This window comes from Balaenoptera borealis (assembly GCF_965194805.1).
Source record: "Balaenoptera borealis genome assembly, chromosome: 7".
NCBI classification, from domain to species: Eukaryota; Metazoa; Chordata; class Mammalia; order Artiodactyla; family Balaenopteridae; genus Balaenoptera; species Balaenoptera borealis.
The window spans coordinates 115,961,543-115,979,871 of record NC_138864.1 but is presented as its reverse complement, the minus strand read 5'-3'; the positions used below and the strand labels follow the sequence as shown (position 1 = coordinate 115,979,871).

General features: G+C 45.3%; 1 protein-coding gene and 1 long non-coding RNA gene across 4 annotated transcripts in view; one reads left to right on the top strand and one right to left on the bottom strand.

Moving 5' to 3' along the window:
- Positions 1-2,126, top strand: part of LOC309632626 — a 130,989-nt gene extending 128,863 nt beyond the window's left edge. The window contains exon 3 of the long non-coding RNA XR_014247007.1: positions 391-2,126. This is a non-coding gene — a long non-coding RNA (uncharacterized lncRNA). The remainder of the gene's footprint in view (positions 1-390) is intronic.
- TBXAS1 (thromboxane A synthase 1) overlaps positions 1-9,209 on the bottom strand; it is a 151,536-nt gene extending 142,327 nt beyond the window's left edge. The window contains exon 1 of one of the 3 annotated variants that reach the window (XR_014246992.1): positions 7,780-9,207. Coding sequence is in view for 2 of the 3 variants with exons in the window: in XM_082400340.1 (XP_082256466.1) it covers positions 7,780-7,868 (89 nt within the window). In the remaining variant the exon portion in view is untranslated. Of the gene's footprint in view, positions 1-7,779 lie in introns of all 3 variants that reach the window. The other 2 variants (XM_082400340.1, XM_082400339.1) reach the window with 2 other exon arrangements.
- Between the last annotated feature and the right edge of the window lie 9,120 nt (positions 9,210-18,329).

Below are 18,329 nucleotides of genomic sequence, written 5' to 3'. Positions count from 1 at the left end.
ACTCTGAATGGTCTGTTCCACCAAATGTTACAAACCCCCATGTTGCCTTCACCTGTGATACTTGCCCACCTAAAATGTCCACCCTCCTCTTCTCTGCTAATCCTTCCCTGCATTTCAAGACCTAGACCAAGACCTTTCTGCTTTCCAAAGCCACCTGTGACTGGCTGGAGACCCAGAAAGGCTGAAGGATTGGGGCTGGAAGGCGAGAAGCAAGAATCATGCACGAAGCTAAAAGGCCCCCAAAAGCCACTTCTGGAGAGTATTTCCAGGCTCCTGGGACAATCAGCACCATAGGAACTGCCACTGAGGAAGAGTAGGGGGCCCAGGCAGGAGAGGGAGCGGTCACTAGTGGACCCATTGGGTCTTATCTGACTTCTTTTTCACCAGCAGCAGCAGCAGCAGCTGCATTCAGCACAGGCCAGCCCAAGCAAGACCATCAACAGATGAAGCAGTCATGGAGTAAATCTAGAAGGTACTGGGTGGCCTTTCATTTTGTTCAGTGTTTCCTTTGCTGTGCAGAAAATTTTAGTTTGATGCAGTCCCACTGACTTATTTGTGCTTTTGTTGCCTGTGCTTTTAGTGTCGAATCCAAAACCTCATTGCCAAGACCAATGTTGTGGGGCTTTTTCTCTATGTTTTCTTCTAGGAGTTTTACAGTTTCAGGTCTTATATTTAAGTTGTTAATCCAATTTGAGTTTGTTTGTTTGTTTATGGTATAAGATAAGGGTCCAATTTCATTATTTTGCATATGATTATCTAGTTTTCCCAACATCATTTATTGAAGAGACTATCCTTTCCCCATTGTGTATTTTGAACCCTTTGTCAAAAATTAATTGACCATTTGTGTCTGGATGTTTTATTCTGTTCCATTGATCCATGTGTCTGTTTTTATTCCAGAACCGTACTGTTTTGACTACTATAGCTTTGTAATATAGTTTGAAATCAGGAATTGTGATGGGGAATTTCCTGGCTGTCCAGTGGTTAGGACTCTGTGCTTCCACTGCAGGGGGGCACAGGTTTGATCCCTGGTCAGGAACTAATATCCCACAAGCTACGCGGCCCAAAAAAAAAAAAAAAAAGGAATTGTGATGCCTCCAAATTTGTTCTTCTTTCTCAAGATTGCTTTGACTATTCAGAGTCTTTTGTGGATCCATACAAATTTTAGGATTTTTTTCTATTTCTGTGGAAAATGCCATTGGAATTTTGATAGGGATTGCATTGACTCTGTAGATCACTTTGGGTAGTGTGAACATTTTAACAATATTAATTATTCCCATGCATAAACACGGGATATCTTTCCATGTATTTTGCAACCTTTTCTGTTTTTTTCATCAGTGTCATATAATTTTCAGTGCGTAGATCTTTTATCTCCTTAGTTAAATTTATCCTTAAGTAGTTTATTCTCTTTGATGCTATTGTAAATGGGATTGATTTCTTTTTCAGATAGTTTGTTGTTAGTACGTAGGAATACAACTGATTTTTTTATGTTGACTTTGTATCCTGCAACTTTAATGAATTCATTAATTAGTTCTAACAGATTTTTGTGAGTCTTTAGGATTTTGCACATATAAGATCATATGCTCTGCAAACAGAGGTAGTTTTACTTCTTCCTTTCCCATTTGGATGCCTATTATTTCCTTTTCTTGTCTAATTGCTCTGGCTAGGACTTCTGGCATTATGCTGAATAAAAGCGACAAGAGTGAGCATTCTTGGCTTGTTACTGATCTTAGAGAGGAAACTTTCAGCTTCTCACTGTTGATTATGGTGTTAGCTGTGAGTTTGTCATATACTATGGCCTTTTTCATGTTGAGGTACATTCCTTCTATACCTAGTTTGTTGAGAGTGTTTATCATGAAAGGAAGTTGAATTTTGTCAAATGCTTTTTCTGCATGTATTGAGATAATTATAGGATTTTTTTATCCTTCATTCTGTTAATGTGGTGTATCGTGTTTATTGATTTGTATATGTTGAACCATCTTGCATCCCAGAGAGCAGTGGTTTCTTTTAAATATGGTCTGTGATTAGATGTAGGTCTAGAATTAGAATCCAGTTTTTCCACATGTAAAGCAAGCTCTCTGAGAAAGAAACTTCCAAGTACAGGGATGGACTTTTTCATTGTAGTCTTAAGTCTTTGTAGGTCCTTTTCTTCTCTTGTGTTTCCCACCTAGAGAAGTTCCTTTAGCATTTGTTGTAGAGCTGGTTTGGTGGTGCTGAATTCTCTTAGCTTTTGCTTGTCTGTAAAGCTTTTGATTTCTCCATCAAATCTAAATGAGATCCTTGCCGGGTAGAGTAATCTTGGTTGTAGGTTCTTCCCTTTCATCACTTTAAGTATATCATGCCACTCCCTTCTGGCTTGTAGAGTTTCTGCTGAGAAATCAGCTGTTAACCTTATGGGAGTTCCCTTGTATGTTATTTGTCGTTTTTCCCTTGCTGCTTTCAATAATTTTTCTTTGTCTTTAATTTTTGCCACTTTGATTACTATGTGTCTCGGCATGTTTCTCCTTGGGTTTATTCTGTATGGGACTCTCTGCGCTTCCTGGACTTGGGTGGCTATTTCCTTTGCCATGTTAGGGAAGTTTTCGACTATAATCTCTTCAAATATTTTCTCTGGTCCTTTCTCTCTCTCTTCTCCTTCTGGGACCCCTATAATGCGAACGTTGTTGCGTTTAATGTTGTCCCAGAGGTCTCTTAGGCTCTCTTCATTTCTTCTCATTCTTTTTTCTTTAGTCTGTTCCGCAGCAGTGAATTCCACCATTCTGTCTTCCAGGTCACTTATCCGTTCTTCTGCCTCAGTTAGTCTGCTATTGATTCCTTCTAGTGTAGTTTTCATTTTAGTTATTGTATTGGTCATCTCTGTTTGTTTGTTCTTTAATTCTTCTAGGTCTTTGTTAATCATTTCTTGCATCTTCTCAATCTTTGCCTCCATTCTTATTCCGAGGTCCTGGATCATCTTCACTATCATTATTCTGAATTCTTTTTCTGGAAGGTTGCCTATCTCCACTTCATTTAGTTGTTTTTCTGGGGTTTTTTCTTGTTCCTTCATCTGATATATAGCCCTCTGCCTTTTCATCTTCTCTATCTTTCTGTAACTGTGGTTTTTGGTCCACAGGCTGCAGGATTGTAGTTCTTCTTGCTTCTGCTGTCTGTCCTCTGGTGGTTGAGGCTATCTAAGAGGCTTGATGGGAGGCTCTGGTAGTCTTAAGTCTTAATAATCACCATTCACAATTTAATTTAACCTGGTCTTAGAATGAGACTAGATCAGAACACTAACTTACCCTGATTCCTATTTTAATGTCCATTTGATTTATACCTCTGGGTCTTGGGCTCCTGAGATTTAAATGCAGCTTGGCGTTGAAAGCCCTTCCACCTTCCCAAGACAACTCTTCTCAATTTCCACCATATTTATATATTTAACTGCTTTGACTGTTTAGTTACTTAATGCAACAACGACGGTTTACTTTTCTCACTGCTTCATCAGCCAAGAAGCTCCCTGATTACTCCAAACTCCCTTGTACATTCCACTCTGATGTAGAAATAGTTAGCTTACAGTCTCAAGACCTCCATGCCCAAAGCATAAAACTGCTTTCCTCTTCAGCACTAGAGAGGAGCAATTCCCTGCTCTTTTTTAGTAAAATGTCTCTTTTTTTGCTCAATAATTGATATTCATTTACAAAAAGAATATGGAAGATACAGAAAGACTAAAGGAAGAAAAAATATCACCCATAATCCCACCATTGGAAGAAAACCACTATTAATATCGGGGCTATTTCTTTATATTCTTTCTCTCTTTCTTTTTTTTTTTTTTCTGGGTACATGAATTTTTTTATTGCAATATAATTCACATGTCATAAAATTCATCCTTTTATTAAAGTATGTGATTCAGTGGTTTTAGTACATTCACAGTGTTGTGCAACCATCAACATCGTCTAATTTCAGAACATTTTCATCAGCCCGAAAAGAAACTCCATACCTATCAGCAGGCTCTCCCTTCTCCCCTCCTCCAGCCCCTGACAACCACTAATCTACTTTCTGTCTGTATGGATGGGGCAGATGAATTTGTACATAATTATATAGGGAGTCCTTACACTCTTTCTTAATAAAGAAACCCTCATCTTACCAAAAGCTGCCAGTTTGTAGGTATGCTTGAAAGTTTAAATACACTATACTTAAGATTGCCTCTACCACTATTCAACTCACACAACTTATTTCTTGTACATCAAATCTCTTCCGGAAGTCAGCATTTCCAACAATTTTATACAGAAAAAATGAGTTTTAAAAATGTTTTATCACGGGTTTAGATCACCTTCGCATGTGCTTCATGCACTTCTAGCTAATGTATTCTACATTCCAGCTCATCTCCAGCCCCAGTGGAACAGCCCTGATCTCCTCAGACCCCAGTGCACACGGCTCAGCCTCATAACTGTCAATTTAAGTGACTGTCATCAAAAAATTGTGTCAAATGCAGTTTGGGGAAAACTATCAAAATATACTATGCCTATGTTATATTAGTCTCTTTTTAGATGAAATTGACTCTTTTGTCTTCTTTCTAAATTCACACAACACTTAACAATTAAGAAGTGTTTATTAAGTACATGCCATGGTCTTGCTGTACAAGGTGAGTGGAGATTCAAAAACAGTGTACTTGTAACAATTAGAAATGTGGACACCAAGTTGGTCCAAACTGAAAACACAATAGGCTTTCAGGAAAAGGGTGATGCACGTGGGCAGAAGAATTAGATTTGTATTGAGCTGTGACGCCTAAGAGAAGAACCAGCAAGAAAATATCAGCGGATGGGAATTCCCTGGCAGTCCAGTGGTTCACTGCCCAGGATTGGCCCGAGTTCAATCCCTGGTCGGGGAACTAAGATCCCGCAGGCTGCATGGTGCGGCCAAAAAAAAAAAAGAAAGAAAAATGCCAGGGGAGATTCGAGCCAACATTTATTAGGCACCAACTGCATGCAAGGAGGGGTGGTGGAGATGAGAGTGATGAGGAAATCAACAGTGAGTGGGACTTCTCAGTGTCTTGGGCAAACAGGAGAAGCTTCCCTGAGGAGGTGCCCCTGAGCTCCTTGAAGGAAAGAGAGGAGGAAGGGGATTCCAAGCATGGAGACCAGCGAGGGCAGAGGCACAGACACCTGCAGCAACGTGACTGTTCACAGAACTGCCAGGCCCACAGGCTGGGGTCAGAGCCTGGTGGATGAAGCTGCTGAAAGAGTCAGGGACCAAACCCTACGTCCCGGGTGCTGGGCTGATGAATGTGTACTTCTTCACTTTACCCGCATTAAACCAGATGCTAGAAGAACATCTGAGTCATGGACAGAAGTTTCCAGAACTGCAATGAGATACAGGACCTCAGTCCTGCCTTGAAAGAACTCCTAGGCTGGTTGAGCAGGCAAGAAGTGGTCCTCCTCATGTTACCTTCCAAGAGTCAAGGCTCTCATTGCACGCTTGCCTGGTCCAATGGCAGGGGGAACTCTTAAAGGAAAGACTAAGGAGTTTAAACGTTCAGGGCAGCACCCTCCACGAGATCTCCTCGGGGACCACATGGCTGTGAGGGTCTCTCCACCCCCAGCTCTCCCGGAGCGCCCCTCTGTCTCCCACATGCACCCTGTCGAGAAAATGAAGGTGGAGGGAGGCCCTGCCGCATTCAAGCTGATGTCTGTTGCTCAGGGGCTACCTGGAGTCTTGCCTGGAAGACGAGGGTTGAGAGCCCAAGGATGGTGACCTTGAACTGATCAAGGGATAGACCCAGGAGCACCAGAGCCATGGCCACGGCCATGGCTGCTCCCTCCTGCTTCCTCCTTCTCTTCGGCGTTATCCTCAACAGACACTGAGCTCACCCAGAACCTCCACGTCTCCCCAGCCTTGGGCATCTGATCCAGACCTCCTGTTTTCTGACCTTGTACCAGGGCCTCACGCCATGCCTGGCACACATGAAGAAATCAATAAATATTTTTGCAAGAACAAATAGAAGTCGGCCCTCACTTCCTATTCACTGTCTCTGCTTCATGCATCTGTCTTATCTCTGTGTCTTTGACCCAGGTTATTAGCATGGCCCCAGAACAGATTGCAAATGCACAACTGCCTTGCTGAATGGTATGGTGTTATTGGCCGTGACTCTGATCTACGCTGATTAGAAACACCCAGTTACAGCCAACTTATCAGTCAGGACACATGCCCCTTTCCGTGACCAGAGCAACATTAATGTATGCAATTCACTCATCTATTCATCAGACATTTATCGAGGTCGTACTGTATATCAGGCACTGAGCTGGAAATCAAGACTACGGAAATTAAAAAGACCCAATAAAGACAGAAACAGAAGTGCAGCGAAGTGTGCAATAGAAACAATGATGCTGCGAGACCACCTGGAGGCCTCAGGTTGGACACACTTTGAGAATCACAATCAGAGCACAGCTGTCGATGAGAAATTAATATTAATAAGCATATTAATGAGAAATTTTAAATATACCTGAAGCACTGAAGACTTATTTTCCTCTGCGTTTAGGTTATATAAATGATAGTTAATGATAGTGGCTGACATCTACTGAGCACCCGCTACGTGTCAGGCACTGTGCTAAGTGCGTCTCATCTCTGAGCAGAAACTGAGGTGGATGAACCGAGTGGGGTGGGAGAGGGGGTACCGCTTGCTCCTGGGTTTGCATGTGGCTGGTTTCAAGGCAAGATAAGCCACACTGAGGAAAGTTCAAAAGATAATTAAACCAGTTAGAAAGCAAAACAGCACTGGGACTGAAGCTGGGCTTCAGAGCCAATTTGCAAGAGGTAATTTCATCATCCTAGAACATCAAACGTGAATTCCATTTTCAGCTATGCAAATTCCAAAAGAATAATACCTCACATTTGCATAATGCTTGATGCTTTTCAAAGTGTTTTCCCAGTTATTAATCTAGAGGAGGCTTTATTACTACCGGAAACATAAATTGAAATTCTGTTCAAACTGAAGTTCTCCATTATTTTTTCCACTTTCCCCTCAAAAACCAGAGCCGCCTAAATCCAGGTGCTTTTGATGGAGTGGGTAACTTTAATAAGTTTTACCGGCAGGGTGAATATGCACAAACAGAACATATTGTGGGGCCTTCCATCCAGCCTTCTATCAAGCCAGACTTCAGAAAACCTCCTGTTGAATTAACTAAATCATGGGGGGTTACTCCCAGTTTAAATTTGAGATTCTCCCAGGGTCTCAGACTTTGCGGCACTGCACACACTACGTTCGTTGGAATCCATTCCCTTCCATCAAATATTACAAAATGAGGAAATTAGTTCCACCACTTTGCCCTTAAACCTACAGAAATCCCTGTCAATGACATTCTACGAAGTGGCCCACGTTGCCAGACAGCTCCTATATCTTTTTTTGTTTTTAATGTCATCAAACCCAAGAGGCTGAATCTGCTGTAAATCCAACCTGGGGAGAGGATCTTAGAAAAATGAGGTGAGAAGATAGGATGGGGGTGCAAGGAGATACTTCTCCCCAAACCTTTCCAATTTGTTGCTTTTTCCATCTCTTTCAAACTTAATTATGTGTAGCGTTCTCAGCCACTGAATCACCGGTCTTTCCTGACACCTCCGTCTCCTGCATTTGAGCAAAAGATTAACCTAGCTGTTTGCTTTCAATTCTGAAGCTGTGTTAATACTCAACTCCCTCTAGGTTAGAGGGGAAGAAAAATACACTCCCACATACCCCACCCCGGCTCCAGCACCGCTCCACGGCTGCTATTCCTGACAATGTCACGGTCATCGGAACATGCTGGCTGCACTTACCACTTCAGGAGAACCAAGAGGACCACTGACAGGGCCACCATCACCATGGGGCCACTGGCTTCCAGTCTGAGGAACCCCAGGACTTCCATTGTTCCTCAGAGACCCTAGAGGGGTGGTCCTCCAGAGGAAAGAGTGGGGCTGGTTCCCCTGCAGTTACAGGAACCACGATCTGCAGATGAAAGACATAGGCAACCAAGAAAACATCACATCAAGTGTGTCCCTGAAATGTGCTCTTTCTCAGAAGTGTCTCCTTATAAAGAGGAAGGAAGAGGAGGGAAAAACAAAGGGTTTCAGTGTAAGGCAATGAATCAGCAACTTTATTTTCTTGATGACTGTACAGTCAATAAACATTTACATTAACTTCCCCGGGGAAGCAGCAGCAGAACTGGCTCCCTGTTTGCTGGGAAAGAAAATGGTTGCAACCATAGATTTCTACGGTGACAAGTAGTCCTTAAAGAAAGACTCCTCTTTTAAAAAATTAATTTGTAATTAAATGATGATATGGGTGAGGAGACTGAATGTCCCAGAAAAATTTGAGGCCAGACATCAGCCTGATGAAGAATGCTGGCTGCACTGAGGACATCCATCCCATTAAGTTCATTCGTTCCTGGGGTCCACTGACACCTGTCGGTTCAGTGGGGTCCCTGGTGACTGCCTGTTGGGACAGACTGAAGATCTTGCCTCGGGTCAGCCCTCTCATCGTGAGTTGGAGGATTTCTTAAATGTCTAATAGCATATCCATTGGCTCATGTATGGGTCCTTTGTTCTAGCTCTGAGCTTATCTGACTAAGGTAGACAGAATTATTTTTTGCTTATTAGTCAGTGTATGATACCTTTAGTAACTGGAAGGGTGTTTCAGAGAGGAAATCATTCACTCACCATGACACTCATTTTTTATTCACCACGTATGGGGGCCAGGCTCTGTGCTGAGTTTACAGTGTTTGGAAAATAGAAGTACTGGACTCTGGGGAATTTTTTCTGGGGAGAGACAGACAGTAAACAGGTAGACAAAGAAATAAGTAATTGCAAGTTGAGAACGGTGCTGTGAAGGTTGTGAACATGGGGCTGTGACTGGGGATAACTGGGGTAACCCATTAAGAGAGTGTGGGAGGAAATCTGTCTGAGGAGGAAAGCTTGAAGCTGAGAGTCTCAGGTGAGGAGGAGACCATCTGGTAAAGAGCCGTGGGCAAAGCCTTCGGGCCAAAAAGGGTGACAAGATAAAGGCTCTAAGGTGGGGAAGAAGTCCCCGTGTTGTGGGAACTTGAGAGAGGCCAGGGGGCCTGCTGGGGGAGCAGCTGGGGGAGGTGGAGACATCGACAGAGACCAGACGGCTCAGAGCCACGGTGAGAAGCCTGGGCTTCATTTGATGTGCAACTTAGCAGTTTAGTGTGGTCGTATTTCTTCTTTTTTTTTAATAAATTTATTTATTTATTTATTTGTGGCTGTGTTGGGTCTTCGTTGCTGCACGCGGGCTTTCTCTAGCCGCAGCGAGCGGGGGCTACTCTTCGTTGCAGTGCATGGGCTTCTCATTGCAGTGGCTTCTCTTGTTGTGGAGCACGGGCTCTAGGCGCACAGGCTTCAGTAGTTGTGGCACTTGGGCTCAGTAGTTGTGGCACTTGGGCTCAGTAGTTAAGGCTCGCGAGCTCTAGAGCTCAGGCTCAGTAGTTGTGGCGTATGGGCTTAGTTGCTCTGCGGCATGTGGGATCTTCCCGGACCAGGGCTTGATCCCATGTCCCCTGCACTGGCAGACGGATTCTTAACCACTGCGCCCCCAGGGAAGTTCAGTGTGGTCGTATTTCTGTTTGTTAGAGTTGTTCTGGCTCCACATGAAGAATTCATGGAAGGAAAAGTAGGGGGGCACTTGGAAGACTATTTCTTTCATCTCGAGATGAGGTTGCTCACACTAGAATAGGGATGGGAGGCGGAAAGAAGTAGAGGAATTTGAAGTCTATTCTGGGGATTGACTCTGCAGAATTTCCTGGTGGATTGGCTGCAGAAGGGAGGGGAAGGAGGCGGCACGTCTGACCCCCCAGGTTCCTGACTTGAGGGAGCACCATTCACTGAGACGAGGAAGGCTGGGAAAAGATGGGGTATTGTTGGGAAGATCAAAAGCTGGGTTTTGCAGAAACAGACTCACAGACATAGAGAACAGACTTGTGGTTGCCAGGGGGGAGGGGGGAGGGAGAGGGATAGACTGGGAGTTTGAAGTTGGTAGATGCAAACTATTACATTTAGAACAGATAAACAACAAGGTCCTAATATATAGCACAGGGAACTCTATTCAATATCCTGTGATAAATCATAATGGAAAAGAATACAAAAAAAGAATGTGTGTATGTGTATAGCTGAGTCACTTTGTTGTACAGCAGAAATTGGTACAACATTGTAAATCAACTACACTTCAATTAAAAAAAAAGAAAAAAATCAAAAGAAGAAAAAAAAATTGGGAAGAGTGAAAAATGTTCAACAGTAGGGACACAGTGATATTAATTACGATGCATCTACTTCAAGGGCTATGATACCAAAGGCCAATGGCAGCATAAACCACTCAAATAATAATCACAAATAAAAAAATAGAAAAAAATGCTATGTGCATAAAAGTTGAGTTCTGGTTCTGTTAAGTTTGAGATGCCTGGGATACATCAGAGTGGAGCTGTCAAGTCATAGAGGAATCTCAGCTGGAAATGTAAGTAATAATAATGAATAATGACAATACCATTTATGAAGTACTTACTATGTGCCAGTTACTATTCTAAGAACATCTAGATATGTTAGCTCATTTAATCCTCATAAACCACTCTATGAAGTAACGCTTATTATTAACCCTGTTTTAGAGAAGTAGAAACTGAGGCATGGGATGTATGACTCTAAAGCCCATACTCTTAATCAAAAGATTGTATTCAAACGTGGAAGGCACCAATACGCAAATGGTAGTTAAATCCAGAGGCATAGATGAGCCACAAATAAGAGAGTGAACCACACAAGTACCAAGTACCTTCCAAGCACCTTCCCCTTTCTCTAGCCATTTGCCCTGACTCCCTATTTTGCACCTCTACTTAGATGTCCCCCAACAGCTGCATCACATCTGGACCAGTGCCCCATGCTCCAGCCCAGCCCTTTAGGACTTCCTGTCCTCTCTCCGTATTCCATGTCTCTTTTGTCCCATGTGATCAGTACCATACTGAGATGTTAACAGATCTGTGTATCCTCACAAAACCAAGCTGTGCTTCCACAAGGGCCATCAGAAATATGGTGCTTTCAGCCACAGGAACCACTGTGTGGGATGTGGGAGGATCGAGAGCTGGCGTGGTTCATCATGGCCACGGATTCAGAGAGTTGGAAGAACCTCAGATATTACTTAGACCAATGTCTGTATCAGAAGGATGCTCAGGAAAAGAAATTAAGGTTCCAAGGTGAAATGAAAGAAATGCTGGTGTGAGCATCGATACATAAGTTTATTTGCTCAAGACCTCTCAGAAACTTGAACCTGCCGATGTGCATGGGAACTCTCCGAGAGGGGGGTGCAGAGAACAGCATTCCCCAAGTGCATTCGACCACAGGATCCCTCTTAAGGGACATTTATGAACAGCCCGGATGTTGTGCTCTTAGGAAAGTGCTTGGAAAGAGTGTTGACCAAGCCTATGGTGACCTCTTATTTACAGAGGAGGAAATGAAAACCCAGAAAGGGAAAGTGATGGTACAAAGTCCCACAGCTGCCTGGTGATAGAGCCCAGGGCCCTCATCTTCCTTTTCAGGATCTGCATCTAGAATGTACTCCTCCCGTCCCGCTGTGGACCTGTGGGCCTAGCACAGGCCCTGCCTGCTTCACGGAGATGGCGTTGATGCTGGCCACCAGCTCAGAGAGGTCCTGAGGGGTGACCACCTCCCCTAGCGACATCGATTTTGCACATTCACTCCTTCAACTAATATTGTTGGAGCCCTTTTTGTGTGACTTGTGATTTGTGGAAGCTGTAAACGCTGTGGAGAGATAATCACCCCCAATCTACACTCGCATCAGAGCAGAGATAATACTCAGTGAATTGTGGACAGTAAGTGAACCGGGATGGAGTGGAAGGGTCAAACATGAGAGGTTTTAGGCTTTTTATCAGGGGAGTAACATGATTAAGGATGTATTACAATTTTGGTATCTATGACACAATGCAGGGGACATGCCGGTTGGGGTATTTCCAGGATGAGAGCAGGCTGTTGCCATGATATTTACCCTAATTAAATATTAGGCCTTTATTCTCTGGATTTTTTTTTTTTAATATAAATTTATTTATTTATTTATTTAAATTTTTGGCTGCGTTGGGTCTTTGTTGCTGTGCACGGGCTTTCTCTAGTTGCAGTGAGCTTCTCTTGTTGCGGAGCACAGGCTCTAGACACGTGGGCTTCAGTAGCTGCGGCACGTGGGCTCAGTAGTTGTGGCTCGTGGGCTCTAGAGCGCAGGCTCAGTAGTTGTGGCACATGGGCTTAGTTGCTCCGCGGCATGTGGGATCTTCCCGGACCAGGGCTTGAACCCGTGTCCCCTGCATTGGCAGGCGGATTCTCAACCACTGCTCCGCTAGGGAAGCCCTCTTGGGATATTTTCTTTTCAATATGTATCTATTTAAAAAACCAACTCTACAGAACTGTATAGAAAATAACCTATAATCCCAACTCGCAGAGATAAAGTCTTAGCATGCAATTAGCCTATGCCTTCCCCTATCTTTTTCTATGCATATGCAAGCACAGGTGTATTTTTAGTTTTTATGAAAACAAGATCATCATATCCATGCCATCTACAACTGGCCTTTTCATTCTCCATATGGCGAATATCTTTCCACGTTCATACCCAGAGATATACATCATTTGCTTCTCCGGATTCCCCTGGTTGGATGTGTTGTAATTCGTGTAGCCCATCCTCTGTTGAATGGCATTCAAGCTGTTGGCAAGTTTTCCCAACTACAAATGAGGCTTCAGCGAACATCCTTATGCATATCACTGTGGCCTTGCTTGAGTATAGCCCAAGCAACATTCTCAGAAGTGGAATTTCAAAAATGCAAGTAGGTGCTACCCTCTGCAGAGACAGTCAGCTTCCCTCCCCCGAGCTGTGTACTGAGGTTTTCCCCGCTCCATGGGACACTCCACAGAGGTTACCCTTCTGTGTCAACCCACTCCAAGTCTAGCTCTTTTTTCTCCTACTTCCAGGCAGATGCCTCCCCCAGAGCTGAGTCAACTGTTTTGACTTAAGTCTCGTGTTTCTTTTTAAAGCTTTCACTCCATAAATTCTGTGGTATTTCCTCCATGTTCCCTGTGTTTAAAAACTGCCTGTACAGACGCTTTCTTCCTCTGCGGAAGCTTCCCACCTGGCCTGCACGAAGCCCCATGTCTCTGACGAGGTTTGAGGCCTCATTTCCCGAGGGAAAGGACAACAGGGTTTCCTCAGCACCGTAGACGGTCAAGGAACGTTGACCTATAACCTCGTTTCAGCCTCACAGCAACCCTGGGCAGTAAGTGAGCAGGACTTTTCAGTCCTGGGTTCCAAGTGGGAAAAAGGAGTTCAGAGATGTTACAAGACTGTCGGAAGTCATACATTTCATAAATCCTAGAGGCCGACGAACTCAAAGCCTCATCTTCTGGCTTTAAACCCAATGTTTTATCCACTAAATCTAAAGCCACATCTTGGTTTAAATATTCATAGTTCAGCAGCCCACAGTTGTGATATAGCTTGTCTCTGCTCCTGGGGTGCAGAGCTGCTGCAGTTAAAGGAAGACAAAGTGATGGCGCAGGCCTGCCGGCTGCTTCGTCTCCGTGGAGAAGGTACTGGGGCCCCTTTGGAAGGTGGGAAACCTCAGCTAGCCCCAGTGCAGCCCTGTCTCCTCAACGTCGTCCAGTATCTTAGGGACTCCCTGTCCAGTATCTTAGGGACTCCCTGTCCAGTTTCTGAGAACAGGGGTCTGATTCAGAGGCCCCTCCACTCTTCATTCCATCAACCAGCACACACGCATTGGACCGTCAGTAGGCACTCGGCACCAGGAGTGGAATCCCAACGTATAAGGCCCCACGTTCCAGGCGTTGCCTCCAAGGAACTCAGCTTCCAGGATAGGGGAGCAGACAGGTAAACACCTACATGCTGTCAGGGTTACAGGAACTGTGACATAAATACAGACAGGGCACAGAGGGGGCAAAAATAGGAGGAAGGAGACTGGTAAAGGCTTTGAACAGGTGACAGCTGAGCTTAGACTGGACCGACGACCACGCAGATGTGAGGAGGACAGATGCGCTTGGGAGAGGGCGCACGTCTAGGGCTTGCCTGAGGGCATCGGATGCTGGGGGTGAGGGGAGGGGACAGACACTCAGAGGCCGGGTCAGGCAAGGCAGTGTGGGCCACACCGAGAAGTTTACACTTTATCCTAGGAAGCCAGGGTAGGACCAAAAATTGAGTGCAAAACATGATTGGATTTTTAGGAATACTCCTTAGAAGACAGATTGGATGGGTTACAGCTGAGATGGGAGACCAGCGAAGAGGCACTGGTCATCTCGATAAGAGAGGCTGGTATGAGTGAAATAGTCGATGTGGAAATGGGGAAGAGAGGACTGAGTTTTGAGATTCCTGGGAGCGCAGAATCAACAATATTTGGTCATTGAGTGTGGTGGTAAAGGATTGCTGAAGATAACTCCCCAGTTTCTGGCTCCTTTGATGGAGCCCATGTGGTGCCATATAACACAATAAGGACTTGGGGGAAGGAATGAGTGGAGGGAAGTTATTGTGACTTCAGCGGTGAGCAAGCTGAGCCCGAGGGCCCTGGTGGCCACCCAGCTAAGGGTGCTCCGGAGGACTCCAGACCCTGGAGAGGTCAGGAGAGAAACCTGAATTAGAGAAGGAGTTTTATTTTCGTAGTGGGTCACAGAAAGAACGCGAACAAGAGCAGCCTTGCAGGGGAGGGGCAAAGAGGGGCCTGAAAAGAGGTGGAGGAAGGATGATCTGGGAGAGGGCAGCAGAACCAGCAGAGCGACCCTATTTTAGTGCTTAAAGATACAGGCTTTTGTTTTCAAAAGTCCTGGATTCAAATCCAACCACTTCAGCTCTCTAGCTTGGATGCTCTTGGGAGGCTACTTGACCTCTTGGAGCCTGTTTCTCATTTGTAAAGTGGGGATAACTGTACCTACTTCCCAGGGCTGTTGTGAGGAAAACGAGGTACCTGTGGAGCATGCTTAGTGGAGCCCTGACACATGGGAAGCACTTGTACACATGGTCTGCGATTGTTTCCACCAAAGCCACGGGGGGACTGTTGAAAGAAGTAGGAAATGGCCACAGGCGTGAATGTTACAGAAAAACCAGGTGAGGTGCTTACCGAAGCACCTTCGGATTCAGCAATTTGATCATGACCACCCCTCCCAGAATGGCTTTGGTGGAGTGGTGGGTGTAGAGAGACAGAACTAGAGAAAAGGAAATTTGAAAAGGACTGATTCAAACTTCTCTGTCCATCTCTGTGGCCCTATGGCTGAGACGTGGGGGAAGACACAGGTTTGGACCAGCTAGCGTAGAATTTCCAGGTGCCGTTCTTTGTGTGACCCACGTGGAACCAGAACATCTCCTGCATTAGGGCACGGCCGCCATCTGTGTGTGTCTGCCTCCCGAGATAAGGACAGAACTATCTCTTCTCTTCAAGGTTGCTATGGAGACATGGATGGGTTTGTAAACAGTTTAAAGGTCTACATCAAATTTTGATTTTGTATTGGTTATGAGAGCAGGGACCACATTTTCTATATCATTATACAGCCACACTGCCTGTCACATTGCAATCTTATACACTGACTTGGCTTTAATTAACACCCATAGGCTGATCCTTCTCCAATCTATTCTCTCCAGCCCCGTTCTCATTCCTGAGTTTCAGACTAATATATCCAGCCGCCCACTGGACCTCTTCTCACAGATGTCCTACAGATGCTACAGACTCGCAATGTCTAAAACTGGACTCACCAGCACAGCCTCCTTCCTCCATTAACCTCGTCCTTGTCCCGTGTTCCTCATCTTAGTGAATCATGCCTCCTTCCCCTGAGCTCCCAAGTCAGGAATTTGGGCTCATCCTTGCCTCTTCCTTCTCTCCCAGCGCCCCCCCCCCCCGCCACCTTCACATTCATTAATCACCAAACCCTATTGGTCCTGCCTACTGAGTCTCTCCCATTTCTCACCACTACTCCCTTTATCCATTCATTCTTTCATTCATTCCACTTCATTTCACTCGCTCAGTAAATATACCGGCATCTACTCGGTGTTAGCTACTGTTCTAGGCAGAGGGGCAGCAAACAAGCTAGGTTTCTGATCTCAGAGAGCTTGTATCTAGAGAGAGATCCACCCAAATCGCAGCACTATGATCTCTCACTAGATTGCAACTGTCTCTTATCAGCCTCCCTGCCTCTCGTTCATTCATCAACATTTCTTTGCTGAGTTTGTGCTCGGTTCCTGGCACTGTGCTGGGGGTGCCTGACAAAGGCAGAGGAGACCAGCGCGCTTGGGAGGCACTGGGCAAGGGAGATGTGAGACTGGGTGGTGGCGGAGGAGAGGTGGGGGTCAGAACACCTAAGACCTGGTGGGCTATGTGCAACATGTACTACGTCCTTCCCAAAGGAAGGGGGAGCCATTGAAGGAAGGGCTTTAAGCAGGAGAGTGACGTGATGCTATTTACGCCAACTGTATATCTCAACTGGTTTCATTATTAAAATGAGTATGGAGCTCATCAGATAATAGTCTAACCTCCACATGTCAACATCGCCCAGGTCCCCAGTCACCCAGTGGGGACGTTGAGGCAGTGCCACCATCCAGACCTTGGCTGTGGGCGTCATTGGAAGGCAGGATCCGGACTTGTCGACTACAGGCTTATCTTGATATTGCTAATCAGACATGGCCCATCCCATTTCCTTCACATCTCAGCCTGTCAATATATGTCAGCCATGATCTCAGCTTGTCAGATATTCGCACTTTCTAAATTGTCATCGAATGTCTCCAGGCACTCCTCGTGGCAGAGTGTCGCTACATGTGGACAATCAGGCGTCCTTCTGCTCGTGAAGTGGAGAGTCAGCAGATGGCTTGACTGCCTTAAGGCAAGGCTTGGAGCTGCCTTAAGGCGAGCTAGTGTCTGGAACAGCCATTTTTCACCTCTTAGCCACAGGGGGTGGGGCAGGCATGGTGGAGACAGATGACATGCCCAGAAAGAAGAATCCAGCATCCGCAGGGTCTTGACAGCAGACTGCACTCAGTTCAGGGATCAGGGAGAAAGTGGGTCTAGCCTCCACAGTGATGGAGTGCTGACATCTGACCAAGTTTTCCCAACTCTTTCCAGGAGGCTGAGCCTACCTCCCGAGCCCCAGCTGCTAGCTGGGGTTCTGCTCTAAATTCACTGCCAGAGCCTGCCTGCAGTTCCATGAGACAATTGGTGCCATCCACTCACGTGTGATGCTCATCTAGACCCAACTAGACAAGACTAGTCCACCCAACTAGACCCTCTTAGACTGTAGGGCTGCTTGAATCAAGCCTCAAGTCTCCACACGCCAATGGACAATGTGAATCAAAAACATTTGCTCTGTCTGAAGAAGGCAACCTTGTACCTTGAACATTTTGTCAAGCCTCTACTTCTGCTGGTCCCAGCTCCCTCCCTGTCTGCACTGGTCTGTGTACTGAAGTCCCAGCTCGCCTTGTACCTGCGCCCGCCTGAGTTATGACAAGCCCATGACAAGCCCTGTGTCATCTTATATCCTCACCCTCGTATAACAGGCCAGACTCCTTCCTGTGCATTTTCAGGACCCAGGCTAGATGTCACCTCCTCAAGGAAGTCCTCCAGGACCACCCATGATGATGAGTTCCGTGTCCTGCTATAGCACCCCAAGCTTTCTCCACTGAGGTTGCCTGACTAATTGCATGTCTACCCTCTAGATGTAAATGTTTTGAGAACAGAGGCCTTTTCTGATTCAACAATGTATTTTCAGCGGCCAGGAGAAAGCCTGTCTGTCACTCAACAGGTATTCACGGAATGTTTGCTGAATGAATAAATGCACTTCTGCCTGTGTTTCAGGTAGCAACCACCAGATGGCAGTAGTGTTCTTTGGGTCATGAAGGTACGTGGTCATGCTCTTTCTGCAAGAACACCTGAAAATCAACTGAGATTTGTTCCCATAATCCAAGCACTTGGTTAATTTTCTATAAAATATATCAGTTTATTGGAAAAAACCCACAAAATCATTTCTAAAGCTAGACTTTATAATAAAGATATAAAAAAGGAAAGGAAGAGAAACAGAGAAAGCACCGTTGAGTCCTTGAGTCCTTCGTACCATTCTCCACTTGATCTAAGTATGGGACTATTTATCAAAGACCCAAGAGTATCCATTTGGACTCCTAAGCATTTGAAGTTTCTGCAGCCAGCCGGACACCCTTGTGGCTGCCTGTACCTGTTCCGGGTTCACTGGCTCTAATTTGACTTGCTTATCTTATCAGGGTTTTACCAGTAGACCAGTTTGGCTGGAGCAGAGGGTTCACGAAGAAGGCTAGGAGATAAGGTTGGAGCAGTAGG